General features: G+C 42.0%; 1 protein-coding gene across 6 annotated transcripts in view; it reads left to right on the top strand.

Annotated features, from left to right (window-relative positions):
- Nucleotides 1-15,056, top strand: part of SCN8A (sodium voltage-gated channel alpha subunit 8) — a 96,823-nt gene that overhangs the window by 73,778 nt on the left and 7,989 nt on the right. For 2 of the 6 annotated variants that reach the window (XM_066613476.1, XM_066613477.1), the window contains exons 20-24: nucleotides 1,834-1,956; nucleotides 6,346-6,630; nucleotides 7,648-7,701; nucleotides 8,167-8,304; nucleotides 11,100-11,204. In XM_066613476.1, coding sequence (XP_066469573.1) covers nucleotides 1,834-1,956; nucleotides 6,346-6,630; nucleotides 7,648-7,701; nucleotides 8,167-8,304; nucleotides 11,100-11,204 — 705 coding nt within the window. Of the gene's footprint in view, nucleotides 1-1,833; nucleotides 1,957-6,345; nucleotides 6,631-7,647; nucleotides 7,706-8,166; nucleotides 8,305-11,099; nucleotides 11,205-15,056 lie in introns of all 6 variants that reach the window. The other 4 variants (XM_066613478.1, XM_066613479.1, XM_066613480.1 and 1 more) reach the window with 2 other exon arrangements.

Raw genomic sequence — 15,056 nt, 5'->3', positions numbered from 1 at the left:
TGATGATTACACAATTTTTTTAAATAAGATTTTAAAATGTATTCCATGTGGCCCACCATTCTAACATTAGATGGAAAATTTCCAAAATGCCAAAGCCATTTTTACAAATACTATTTTTCTTTACCACTGATACATTTTGAATTATCTGTTTCTAATTTCATCTTCCCAAAGCTGATGACTGTGAAATGTAAGACATACTGGCTTTATTTTATTTATCTAATTGATTAATATTCTGCTTTTTGACTATTAGGTCTACAAAGCAGGTTATAACAGTTAAAAATACAATTTTAACTTCCTATCTTCTTCCTGTTTGCCAGTACCTGAACCCTAACCATGGGGTGTAACACTGTGGTAGTTCAACCCTCCTGAACCTTATATGTCCTTCATTTTATTGGTTAAGAAATTCCTCGTCATTATCCTTTAAACTTTAAAACACTATCCACAAATATAGTTTTAAATATTCAATTCAACATCAGAAGAATAAAAAAAAAAAGTTCAGAGAGAAATGGGCAAAGGTAACATTTCCCTCGGGATGCTTTATGGGTTATATAGTTAGTAGGTACTTGTATACTAACAGTACCACAATAATATGTGAGAGGGAAATATGCCAGGTGAACAATCTGGTTGCCTCCCCTCCACCCATGCATTCACACCCAGAGCAGAGCCGCCACAGTCTAGCTGTGGAAAGTAACCGTTTCATTTGCTCAATCCACAGCGTTCCAGTGGACCGCTACTATCAGTGCACTGTGGGACCCAACCATGTGCAAGCAGCAATTGTGCCACATCAGTAACGTAGGAATTGTCCCACAGTGCACAAAGAGTCAAAAACTGCAATCTGTTCCTCTCATAAGTTAAGATGGTACAGCATGGATACACTTGACGTACCTACTGATTTTATAACAGGTAAAGCAGCCTTTAGTCCCAACCATTTAACTGTTGACATTCTATCAGGAGACGATGTCTCTCTTGCAGAGTCACTGACCCTCCAGGAACTAGGCTCCAGAATCCAACATCAGTCTCCAGGTGACTACTGAAAACAATCCTGAGAATTTTAACAGGGCCTTCAGGAATTTCCATTAGGAAAAAAAACATCACCAGGAAGACTTTCAGTCAGAACTGGCAACCATACTCTTGTACTATACAGCACCATCATTATTCACAATAATTTAAAGAACTGATAACAGTTGTAATCCAGCATCTCTGTAAAAGAGTGGACTTACTTTCCCCACACTAGTGCTGCACACTCTTCTGAAGTACGTATATGAGTGGCTTTTGAAGCAGAAAAGACCCAGGCATTGACCTTTCTCACTCATGTCTCTGTGATGTCACTCCAGTGGGAATGAGCAAGGCAGACCCTACCTGAATGAGAAAACTAAGGCGGTTTGTGCAGTGTGTCTATTTATCTGTATTCTTTCTCATAGGTACCTTTAAAAAATTGTCTGGCTTAATTTAATGGGAGCTGCTGGGATCCTGCAGACTGTTAAGAGGGCGAGGGTAAGGTTCTTGTCATCCGTTTGGGCTCCTAACCTTCCAACAGACCCCGTTTCCGTCTGTGTGTCTCTGCCTCTCTCTATCTCACTTATTTTTCCCCTTTTGTTTTATTCTTATGCCTCTCTCAACTGCATTATTTCCTTCCAGGTCGTTTCAGTGAAGTGAAGTAGGCAGCTGGTGGTCATGTCTTCGGTATCACATTAAATGGGGGTGGCCTGGGGCCTGCAGTCCAGTTTTGGGGATGGAAAACCGTCAGTGCTAGGGGATTTATTCTAACAGTCTGGAACCTCTTTTTTTTTCTTTTTCTTTTTTTTTTTTCTTTCTTTTCTGTTTTCTGTGTAGGTCTCTTTAGTCAGCCTTATAGCTAATGCCCTGGGCTACTCGGAACTAGGTGCCATTAAATCCCTTAGGACACTCAGAGCTTTGAGGCCTTTAAGAGCGTTGTCCCGATTTGAGGGGATGAGGGTAAGATGCCATTAGTGAGCTGATCCTTCTGCATGCCTGTGGATTACGGGTTTTTTTTTTAAAAGCATGCTAGAACCGATCAAACTGGTAGAAAGACATAATGACAAACAGAATCATGATGCAGCTGCTGACTTGATCACCTCCCTATGTTTATGATTCACCTTCACCCTGCTGCAAAATTCTCCCTTTTTTTTTTAAATTGGAAAGAAAAAAAAAAAGAAGGGAGATATATTAAGCTGTCTCATTATCGGCCCAAACCACATGTCATTTGTAAATTCTCTGTTGGCACTTGGCTGTTCTTATTTAGCCTGGCTTTTTAATACCTCTAGCATCTGAGGGGGCATTTCTGGCTGTAAGTTTTGAATAGGGAGAATCACCAGGTGCAAAGAAGCAGAATTTGAACCGCCCCATTCTTTTTCCCCTTCCCCAAAGAACAAAAAAAGGGTTCAAAATACATTTCTGTACATATATATTCTGAAGTTGCTTCTTACCTCTTCTCTGGGTTATTCCATATTGCAGAAAAGCGCTGGAGTGTGGGAGGGACATAGGCATCCCCAAAGAAAAGAACTCTGGTTTAATTCCTCTAATTTGCACCTTGTTGTTCTCAGTCCAGTCTAGTAGGGACTGGCAGCCTTGTCTGATAGTTCAGCTTTCCTTCCTATTCTCCGTTCCCCTTTTACCATGCTTTATGATCCCCCTGTCCTGTCACTGTGATGTTAGCAACAAATCACAAACAAAGCACAGAACCTGAACTTTCCTGAAATTGTCTGAAGGCACCACTGTCTGTCACCTCTGTGATTTCCAATTTTTAATGGAAATTGCCAGTTTAAAAAAAAAATACAGTGTTTTGTGCTGGAAGTACTCATGCTAAGCCAACCCAAGGAAGCCCATCCTGGTTTGTATGTAAAAGAGACAACAATTTTAAGTGTGCCATGTTCTAAGTTTAGCAAATGCAAAATTATAATTACAATTAGCTTCGGACTGTAACTTGGTACTAAAAAATGCCTAGGATTGTGCTGAACATTATTTGGTAAGTAGGAAACACGTCCAGATCAGGTTTCTATCAAAGCCAAGGATCATATAATGAGCTAATGAAAGGGGGGGAAAATATAACTAAAATGAAAGAAGAAGGCTCTTTCAATGAGATAGTTTAAGAAACTGTGACATAGTTAAGAAACTATGAAAATGGTGACATCAGCACCAGATAGCAGTTGGGAGAGAGGACAGATAGGAACGTGAATCCACATGTTGAATCGTGTGAATGGGGTCACGTTGAAGGCTGTGCTTTTCAGTTGTGCAGCATAGTGTGGATGTGGATTTGGACTTGAACCTAGAGTATCTGCACATGTGGTTCCTGATAAGCTGGGGAAGTCTTATGCACAAGACTAATTCCCTGTATGGTTATCCCTGGCTGGATAAAGGTAAAAACGTGTCCAGGAGAAGCTGAGTATTTATAGTGAGGAATCACTCTTGAGAACCTGATCTGAAGGGTTATAAAATCTCAGCAATTCCACCTAGCCTGGAGCTCCTTAAGTTTCCTGACATTTTTCAACTGCTGAATATTTGATTTTACTGAAGAAAGATCAAGATTAGCAAGATCCCAGATCTGATTGAGCCCAGTTGTCTGTTTTCTGCTAGGCTTTTGAATACTGCAATAAATGAATTACTCCCACTTGGAGTTAGGAGTTTTTAGTTTAGGAAAACAAAGCATGCAAAGAATTGAACTGGACTACTTTGCAGATTCTTCCCATCTGAGTCCTGATTCAAGCTTGCATCCCATCACACACAGAATCATAGATCCATTTGAGCCAATGTGGAAATGATGTTGCTAAGAGACACTAAATGTAGTTCTTTGCTTTTCTGTATGCCCTATTAACTAACATTTTAAACAATTTCCTCAGCTCCTTATATTTTCTTTATAGTTTTCAGGGTGTTGACAGTAATGCTATGAAACATGCATGCATTGGACAATTTCCAATACACAATCGGCACACAAAAAGCCATGTTCCCTCTCTCGTTAAGAGCTGGTGACAGTTTTGACCATTTGTTGAGATAGCAGTGCATATTGGTTACATTTATCTAAGCGAGCAACTTGAAGAGCAAGAAAGCATTGGTCCTATTCCACAACCAACATGGCAAATCAAAACGGCAGTGTGGTTTACAGTTCCTCTACTTGACCAAGAATAATCTGAACATAGATTTCCATTGTCCTACTTCAGATTATTTATAGAGAAAGAAAGGAACAGATTTTGAGTTTCATACCAGGATTTGAAATGGACAATTCTTGAATTCCAGGGTTTATATAATATTAGGCAAACATATATAGAAAATTAGTGGACTGTTGACTGCAATGATTTTTTAGGGAGAAAAAAAAAACATATTTCATTGGTTTCTACTAAGAATGATGCATTTAGGTGTCGATTGTCATGTATGATATGAGCACCATAAAGGCGACCCTTTCTTAAGCAGCTGCTGTTCAGCAGAATTAGGTGAAGCAACAGCACCACCTGCTGACAAGAAGTAATCATGCAGTGTGTAGCCAAGTGCTATACAGTTAATCCTAATTCATTCTGAAAGGAGCCTCAGTGACTCAAAGATGCATAATGCACGAGAAAGACAGTTGCAACTTTTACAGCCCAATCCTATGGGCTGTAAGCACTTGCAGAATGCTCTTACCGCCAGCGCTGACTGCTGCAAAAGTGCCGTAAAGCGTTTTGCAGCCGCCCAGGGAGCCAGCAGGAGGGGGGCGGCCAGAGCCTTCTCACGGCCATCGGAGGAGCACCAGCCACCTGCAGGTGATGGAGTGGAAGGGGTCGGGAGAGGGTGGAACAGGGTGGGGAGATGGCGTAATGAGTGGAACAGGGTGGAACAGGGCAGGGAATGAGGCGTAATGAGGCAGGGAGCCTGCGGAAGGAAGTGGATCCGGCGGCAATGGCACACACCAGATCCTACCTTCCATTTTGGCTGCCTCCCTGCCCCCTTTCTCTCCTCAGGCATGTGCTAGTGAAATTGCTAGTGCAGGTCCAAGGAGACCCATTGTGGGTTTGGAAGCTTACACAGGCCTAAGAGAATTAAAATCCCCTTTCCCTGCTGAAGCCTCCTGATCACCAGTCCCCTGCTGGATACAGCACATCCGTTTTTGGTGTGGCTGCATGGGGGGGGGGGGTAATGGATAGGAATGTGCTGTTAAAAACTCTTTCAACATTCATCAGCCACTGCTCTATGGAGCTGTAGGTCCAGGTATACGTACCACCTGCTTTACAAATGCTTGATCAAAAGTTATAGCCTGAACATGCTTCTGTCTAAATGTTAAGGAGTAATTATGCCTTAATTAAAAGACAAGTAGCTAAGGGCCCAATCCTATCCAAGTTCCCTGCACTGATGCAGCAGTACCAACGGAGTATGTGTTGCATTCTGCAGGGGGTGTGTGCAGTAAAAGAGGTCACTTCAAGATAAGGAAATGTTTTGTTCCCTTACCTTGGGGCTGCCTTTCAGTTCCATCAGCTCTGGAAAGTTGGATAGTATTGGGCTCTAAATAATCCAAAGTAGTATTTAAAGAAAATGGAAGAAATGTTTAAATATTTTCATTTACTTCTCATACCTAAACTCCAAATTAATTTTTTAAATGACAACTAGCAGGGCACTGTTAAAGTTATATTGCTTTTTCTTGAGTGCCTCTTGTGAAGGTACCATCTGTACAGAGAAACAAGAAACTGGGGGAAATCCTATAAAATATGATCAGTTGTATTTGCTGTGGTCAGAGGAGGGAATATGGCTTTTCTTTTTGAGCTTGCAAACATGCATGCTCAGCTCTTTTAACATGGTTGGCCTTGCTTATCAAACAAATACAATCTTGATTGTTTTTACACTAAACCACTGACAAGTCTTAGGAGAATAATTTTAGTACCCTTTCCTACTCCCATTTGAAATCAATGGCTCAAAATTCTCTTTGTGCTCATGGGAGTAGGAGAACTAGGACCTTCAAATTCCATAAGTCTGGTTTTAAAGTGGGGAATGGTCGCTGGCTGTAATTTTTTATGTGCCGCTGATTCCACAAATTATTCTCTGTCCTAGTTGTTGCGATCAGTCAGGAGGCCTTTTGTTCTCAGGATGGAGGCATCCACTTTTTCATGTTTTTATTCATCCTCCATCAAGAAATCATTGTCTGACAAAAGGAAACATTTAAATGACAACATTGATCTTGAAATATAATGGTTTTTTTGCAAATGATGGAAGATGGACAGGTGGATTTTTTTTAAATTAAAATGGGTACTTATTATAAGCCTTGCTTTCGATTCCCCCAACTAAAACTAGGCACAATTACATTTGCTTCCAGTTGTCACTTTTTGTGTACTGAAACTTTCTCCTTCCTCCTCCCCTTTAATACAGGTGGTTGTGAATGCCTTGGTAGGCGCTATCCCATCCATTATGAATGTGTTGTTGGTCTGCCTTATCTTCTGGCTGATTTTCAGCATAATGGGGGTTAATCTTTTTGCTGGGAAGTACCATTACTGCTTTAATGAGACGTCTGAAACTCGATTTGAAATAGAGGAGGTCAACAACAAGACAGACTGTGAGAGAATTATGGATCCCAATGGAACAGAGATCCGGTGGAAGAATGTAAAGATCAACTTTGACAATGTTGGTGCAGGGTACCTGGCCCTTCTGCAAATAGTAAGTTCTGCCTTAATAACTTGGCATGTCCTGGTAGACTCTGCATAAAGAAAGCCTGTTTAATGGTTCATAGGTGCAAAAATGCTGTAAGTCAAAAATGACTCCCTTGTATGAAGAACCATACAATCATCTCCCTCATGCAGCCTCATCAGCCAAACTACATATAGCTCTCTTTCAGTGGGACAATAGCAGGGAGCCTACCAGTATAGTAAATAACTTTGTCTAAAAGTCGCCTATCTCTACCTACCTGCTATTTAGTTATCAGTCAGAGCTCAAAAGATTGAGCTGTTCTTTGCAGTAGGACAGAGGTCCAGAGGGCACAGAAGCCCCTGTGCGCTGAGGAATTGTTTGAACTAGGTAGATAGTTCAATGACTGTCTACCTTTAGACTTTATGGGGAAGGGAATGAAAGACACTTTTTCCTCCTCCTACTTTTAATTTCATGTTGATCTCATAAAAATTGAGCTTGGCGTTTTCTCTCCAGCTTGGACATATTCTGTCTCTTTTTCACTGGATGTTACTCCTAGAAGATTAGTTTAAATAAGCTGGTACTTAATCGTGGAGACAAATCTTGAGGCAGTCATGATCCAAAGTGAGTTCAGTGCACTCAGTAGGCCTTGTGGGGCCTCTCATTCCTTTTGGGACAGTGTACTGCCCAGAACACTTTATATGCATCCAAATATTTACAAGCCTATTCATGTCTACCCAGAAGTAAGCCCGACTGAATTCAGTGGGATGTCCGAGTAATTGTGTATAGGATTGCAGCCTGAAACAGCTCCTTTTCAAAGCATGAAACCAAGTACTCTTGGACAATCTCAGATTGAAGAACAGTCTCTTGAATGCCAGGAGATGGGGTCATTCCAAATGAAATGTTTAAATAATATTTTATATGTAAAGTGATCTAAGAAAAGAGGTTTCTCTGAATGCCTTTTTGCGCAGCACTCTTAGTGTTCCATTTTATATTTTACTAGGGAATACACTCTTATCTAAAAAAAAGTGGTGTGCTTTTCCCCCATAGGCTACCTTTAAGGGCTGGATGGACATAATGTATGCAGCAGTAGATTCTAGAAAGGTAAGTTTAGTCATTCCGTCACTGTAATCATATAGCAGAGCTTACAAACAATTGTTATATTACTATATATGATAAAGGAAGACTCTCTTGCAGGGTTACCACTACCTGTGTTCACTTAGAAGCACTAAAGATTTAGTCCATTGCCCCAGTCCAGTCACACCTTGAGTGGGCAGGGCCCCTTTAATGGTCCAGAATGTGCAAGTCAAGTCATAACCATTTGCTTAAATTCAAATTCTGCAGAGTCCTGCATTATTGAAGTAAATGGAAAAACCCCTTCCCATAGAAGCTTTGTGTACACATTGGATCTCCATGGGGCTTTGAGTCAAGGGACAATAAATTCCAAAGATGTTTCTGATAATCAGAGTTTTAACACTGGTTCCCAAATCATGTTTCAAACCTTGTGTGACATTAAATGCCTCATAGATTATAGCTTGTAAAATGTAATCTCTTTTCTTGTACATACAGCAAGAAGAACAGCCTAAGTATGAGGACAACATCTACATGTACATCTACTTCGTCATCTTCATCATCTTTGGATCCTTCTTCACCTTGAACCTTTTCATTGGTGTCATTATTGACAACTTCAATCAGCAAAAGAAAAAGATAGGTCAACTTTTTGTATTGTCTTAACATGCAGGATGCCACTGGTTTGAAATTTTCTCACAATCCTACCTCCTCTTCTGTCCCTGAACCATTCACACAAGGACAGATTCATTTGAGGAATAAATCCATGCAGCTGATGTCACTTGCCTGGAGGTTTGCAATACAAAGGTAGTGCAATGTATCTTGGGATTAGCTCATTTATTGTAGGAAGAAACAACCCCAGGGTGTAAGTCATTGCAACCAGCACATCTTCCTTACCTTGACTAACATGGAACACTTTGTGAGCCCAATCCTATCCTACCCTCCAGCACTGATACAGCCACAATTCAACCCAGAGATTAGGGAACAAGGTCTCTGTGATTGCTGTCCCTACCACAGGATGGAGCACACACCCCATTGGCACGACTGCATCAGCACTGAAAAGTTAGGATAGGGTTGGGCCCTCAGTCAGTCCAATCCCTCTCATACAATGACATGGTAATCTCTCGGGCAGCCCAGGTTCTCTCTTGCATCATTGAATCTTCTGCTGTGACCATCTGATGCATGCGGAGTATATCTCTGAAGAAGACTGAAGGAGAAGGTAGTAAAGGAGATGAAGGCATCCCATGAGCTTTGTGGTGGTGGGCTTCCTATTACTTCATATATCAGTGAGAGATTTCAGGTGCAATCCTAACCAATTTTCTAGCACTGAGGTAAAGGCAATGCAGCTCTGAGGTACTGAACAAACATTCCCTTACTTTGAGGAGGCCCCCATGGTGCCACCCAATTTCAGGATGCAGGACATGCCCCACTGGCACAGCTGTATCAGTGCTGGAAATTTGGGCCTTAGCGAAAGTTGAAAAAGTGGCCCTCAAACCTGAACCTTGAATATTGACAGAGGGAAGGCAAGGGGAACTGAACTTTACATTCAGTACTGCCCTGTCATCAACAAACAAGAAATTACAAGTTGTGAAAAGTCAAAAACAGTTTCGTTTGGCTTGTCCTTCCTGAAACTTTGATCTATTGACCTCAGACTTCCTCCAGCGCAAGCTCCCTGCAATTACTGGTCATAAACATTATTGTACTCTGATCAACCCAACAAAGAGAAGAGTGAGTTTTTCTTGCCCCACTTCATGGCATCTATCCTCTCCATTACTTGCTGCCTGCTTGTCCAGTTTTACTTCCCACATTCATCATGTACGCTCTGGCAGGTATCCTGCCATTGTCTCAGGCTTCAGTCTTCTGGTCACACTGTCATTTGGCCTTCCAGGTCACTATTCTTTAGAAGACGCATGAACAATGGAAGTATTAGCCAAACCGGAAGACCATGGAGACACTCTGGCAGTACTGCCATTGCAGAACAAGAAGGGAGGGAGAGGCTTTTCCTGCTTCTTGTGAGAAGTACAACCCTGTTGATGGGTGGAGGAGGAAGAAGCAGCTGCCTCCAGATTCCATAGGCAGTCTGTCAGCTGCAGTGCTGTTGTTTCAGCTGCTGATGGACAACTGAAGTGGGAGTGGGGGACTGCCTCTTCTTCCAGCTTCGCTGACACAGTCCTCAAAATGGTGGGGAAGCACATAGTTAATTTCATTGCCACAAAAGGTTTCAGATAAAAAAGACCAGATTTTTGGAGAATGTCAACTATTTAGGCTCATGGGAAGAAAAAAAAAACTTGAAGGACGTATGTGCTTCCATTTATTTGTGACCTCTTTTTAATTGCTTTTCATGCAATAGATATTGACCATGTCCAGGGTCCCAAATATGCATGTAGGCTATGGCAAGCAGAGCTGCAATAGGAAATCCCTACAGCGCACACATAGCTATCCCATAGACATTGTCCCTTATGATGTAGACTCCATTGCCGTATGCAACCCCTGCAACGGTTGCTGCTTGAAATGTAATTGTACAGAGACAGGCCGCAGCTGGCAAGCTTTTTATGTGCAGCAGTTGCATGTGCTCTCTGGGTGATCTTTTGCCACACCAGTGGAAATCATCCAAACAAGTTCTCACAAGTCATGCTTCGCCTAAGTGACCCTGCTGCTGCATGAACCTGCCTCCATACAATTCCATTTACACTACTGCACCTCAATTTGCACATCCAAATTGGGTCTTGGATCAAAATACTTCCACAAAACCGATGCTGAAGAACCAGTGAGATAATACAGGCTGTCATCCTGTCCACATAATTCTTTCCGGCAGTTGCTAAGAGCCCAATCCTAGCCCCCACCATGCTGTAGCGTGCAGGACTATCATGGAAGCATGTGCTGCTTGCTGTGGTGAGCAATCAGCAGGCCTGGGAGGAATATTTTTCCCTTACCTTTCTGTAGGCCTCCTGAGGACCTATGGATCTTCCTGAACGTATGCCAGCTATATAGCTGGTATACATCCAAGGAGGAAAAAGGGGAGGGACGGGATAGGAACCTGGTGCATGCTGGTGCCATTGGGATCCACCCCCTCCCTTCCCAGTCCATTCCCTGCCCTCCCCCCAAACTGCCCTACAATTCTTCCTGCCCTTGTGTTCCCTGCCCAAGACATGTCCTTGCTGCCAACTTACCAAGGCTGACACAGTCCAGGATCCATAGTGATGCGGTTGTGGAGTTACAGCCACTTTGCGGAGGCAGCTTGGACAGGCCAGACAGCAGTGTGCTCTGCGCACCATTGCTGGCCTTTTGAGATAGCAGGACACACCCCATACTGTCACAAATGGAGTACAGTAAGATAGTAAGTAGAGCAAGAAGAAATGCCTGAAAATGTACCTTCATCCTTGAGCAAAGATGAACAGATTGTAACCAGTTTTCTTTCTTCTCCCTTCCTATACTTTGGAGGTCAGGATATCTTCATGACTGAGGAGCAGAAGAAATACTACAATGCCATGAAAAAACTGGGCTCCAAGAAACCTCAAAAGCCAATCCCAAGGCCTTTGGTGAGTTTTCAGTCTTAAAGGGGCACCCTCAACTGGTCTTGTCACATCTTCCAGCATAGTGCTGCTCCCTTTTGCTCCCCAGTGTTCACTCTGGGAGCTGTTCTGTTTAGAGCTTTTAGTATATTCTCTGTATATAGCATATTTAGTATAATCTCTGTTTAGAGATTTTAGTATAAAATCTAAGGGCCAAATCCTATTCCCCGCCAGCCTGCACAATGCAGTGGCACTGATGGACTGTGCACTGCTTGCTGTGGTGGTGGGGAGTCAACCTGACAGACAGGAAGATGTAAGTAAAGATATTTTTCATTTATCTTCATGTAAGCCTGCCAGGCCTTCAATAGGTCTCCTTGGGCCTATGCCAGATATTTAGCTTGCACAAGTCCAAGAACAATCAGTGGGTGTGTCATGCTGGGAAAAGAAAGATAGCATCAGCTGAGGATCCTCCCCTGAGCTGGTCCTGGCTTGTCCAGCTACCCACCCCCAATAACCACCTCCATTGCTAAACTTACCAGCAGCGGTGTAGGATGGAGGAGGTTCAGCAGGTTGCCATCACCCAAGCATGTCCTCTGGCTCTTTGCCCTGGCAGCCACAGCCTACAGAACAACAGGATAATTTTTGCATCATTGTTCTGGAACTTAAACTGATGGATTGTGTAAGCCGTGGATAGGATTGGGCTGCCTGAGACAGAACTACAAATCAAGAAATCCCCAGTGTGAACATCAACTATTTTTTCAACTCACTAGGAACTCTTAAGTACTGTAGATACTCACCTATAAGTCGATCTCACAGATAAGTCAAGGACAGGTTTTGAGCCAAAAATCATGGCATTTTCTATGACCCTTGGATAAGTCAGGGGTTAAAGAGGCGGGTGTCTGACTATAGTTTTGACTGATTTTACCCGAGACCAGATCCTGAAAAATAACTTACCACTAATTGTTACCTAAGAACTGTACAGTCTCTAATTTATTAAAAACATAGGAAAAGATCATAAGATACATTTTTATTCTTTTAAAATTATGGTCTTCACCACCTTTTTGTAAACACTATCCGTGCACTGTAAACAACATACCAGTAGAACAGTGGTTCCCAACCTGGTATTCATGTACTCCCAGGGGCACTCAACAGGACCTTTAGGGGTACTTGAAAAAGAATGGCATAATGGTAGAAAAAGGCAGGTCGTGCTCCAGAATGCTTTGCAGGGCCAGCAAGGCAGGAAGGAATGTAGCTAGTTGACTGTGAAAGCCCCACCAAAAGCTAGTTTTTAGTCATCAATTCATGTATGAACCAGTGATTGAAAAGCAGCACAGTAAAAAAGCTGAAACATAATATGGAAAGTGATCAATCACCCAGAATTTCTCAGCACACTTCTGGTGCAAAACAGTGCAAAGGCAAAGTCTTCTGTTCTTCAAACAGATGAAAAGAGAAAATATGTGATGAATACATGAAGTCTGAGAGGAGATGAGGGCTTGTATTATTACAAACATTTTGCTGATAGGAAGGGTACAATTTATGGAAATGGGCTGCCAAGGGATATGCAAGTGAAAAAGGTTGGGAACCACTGCAGGAGATCCATGAATCAAATTCACCTTTAAGGTATCTGGTGTGTTAAGCCAGAAGCTCTACATACAACATACAACCGATAACACATAACTGAGAGTGTGCAATTCAATTCACAGCAGAGAGATGCAGCTGCATATATTTGCAACCCTTTTTACTCAGAAGTAGACCCACTGCTTTCCATGGGTGTTATTCTTAAGCAATGGTGCATTGAATTGTAGCCTGGGACTTTGCTTCAAATGGAAAGGAGGATCCCATCCTGGTGTTGAAAAAAACCGATCTCTGCTAAATACAAGCCTTTGCAAAACAGAACCAGGCTGCAACAGCATTTTCAAAATGGAACAGAGGAGAATAAAAGCCATCTTGGGTCCCTGCAGAGCCGCCTTGTGTCCCTGAGGGGAGAAAGGCAGGATATAAATAAAGTTAATAATAATAATAATAATAATAATAATAATAATAATAATAATAATAATAATAATAATAATAATAATAATAAAAAGGTTAACTTTGGCTGGAATTTCCCAGTGAAGTTACTATAGAAACTAATCTCTGCATTGCTTCTAATGACCTGCTTGAGCAAGAAACGAAACTTTTCACAGCTGAAAAGCTCTGCCCTCTGACTGACACAGAGATAAGGCGAAGTGATAATTGGAGCTTGATTACTTGGCAAAAATTTTACGTACTATAGACAAGTATCTACGTACATCACTACTTCTCTGGCTTACCTCCCCCACATCTGCAAAAGGGCGTGTATATAGTCTCTACCTACTTCAAGTTTTGCAAACAAGGTAATGTGTGTGAAGTCTTTGAACATTCAGAAGCACTAGCTATACAAGTGCTAAGTGCTGTAGTGTGATGTTAAAGTAATCTCCTGAAACAGAATAAAAGCGTTGCATTTTCTCTTCACACATTATTATTCACTTTGGTATACCACCTTTTCTTGAAGGAGCTCAGGGTTGTTTTTGTGGCTTGTCCTGCTCTTGTCCTCACAACAAGCTTGTGAGGTAGGTTTTTCTGAGAGAGGGTGACTGATCCAATCACTCAGTACGTTTTACAGCTAAACAGGGATTTGACCACGGATCTTTGGGGTCCAAGTTCAACAGACTACACCGCATACTATACCATACTGGCTCACAAATCAGCTGTTTTATTCACTTCAGAAGATTAAACAAGGTTCTTTTGCCTAATCCTCTTTTGGTTAACTTGCTGAAGGTGTATTTACTCTAATTCAGTAACAAAAATGAAAACCCTCAACAACCCTTTCCTTGGGTACTAAATGTGAACATGAGATGCCAAAAAAAGGGAAAGTAAAGTGGATGAGTATCTTTGTTTACGGCTGTCAACACTGTATTCTTAATTCTATCCAGGATACAATATGGAATACAGAGGTCTCTGTAACTGTACTGTAAATCAGTCATTCACTAATTGTATGAGTTAAGATTTAAGAATTAACTATGAAGTGTTATTTTCAAGTTTCTGTTCTCCATACAGCTATTAAGCACATGATATTTCAATTGTGTTTACTATTCCATACTACAGTACAAGTATAGTACAGTACAGTACAAAACTAGAGCTGTTCTGTAGGCCATTCTCGAAAGATATTTGCATTTCCACACTTTGGGGGATTTTTTCTGTTAGCCTAGCTTTATGCATTACCATGAACATAATTAGCTGAGACATTCCATCCTCTCAAATGCCAGATGTCAGAATTTAAAATATTTGCACATATACTGTATTAAAATATTTGCACATATACTAAATACATATACTAAATATATTAAAATATTTGCACATATACTGTATTAACCGGGTAGATGGGACTCGTCAGCCTAGGAAGGCAGCTCATCTAAGAGAAGGAAACTCTGACCTCAAACCTCCACTGCCTTGTGGCTACATCCAGTTCTGGAAAAGGCTTCAGGAGTCAACCTCGAGGCAAAATCAGGAGCCGGAGTCCCTGAGGCAGTTCATGGCTGAACACAGTCACGTTCTGGCAACTCCTGCGACGCCGCTGGAACCAACCGTATTGGCTTCTGCCTTTCCATTGGACCATTCCAGCGACGTGGAGAGGGGGGATTTGCTGCATGGGTAACAGCCTATCCTCCATACCTTCTTTACCCAGGCTTCGCGCACTGGAGAGGACACTCCAACTTCGCCATACGGCGTCGGCACAACACGGGAAGCAGCAGTTTACCGGTTATAAGTCTTTGCTCGATTGGCGTAGAGCATGACGCCAGGGGCTGCTTCCGACGGTGGGAGAGATCATTGCATCTCATTGGGCAGCTACCGCCCGCCTTA

Source organism: Tiliqua scincoides, chromosome 2, assembly GCF_035046505.1.
Source record: "Tiliqua scincoides isolate rTilSci1 chromosome 2, rTilSci1.hap2, whole genome shotgun sequence".
Classification (NCBI taxonomy): Eukaryota; Metazoa; Chordata; class Lepidosauria; order Squamata; family Scincidae; genus Tiliqua; species Tiliqua scincoides.
The sequence above is the reverse complement of the archived record's forward strand: the minus strand, read 5'-3'. Positions and strand labels throughout refer to the sequence as shown.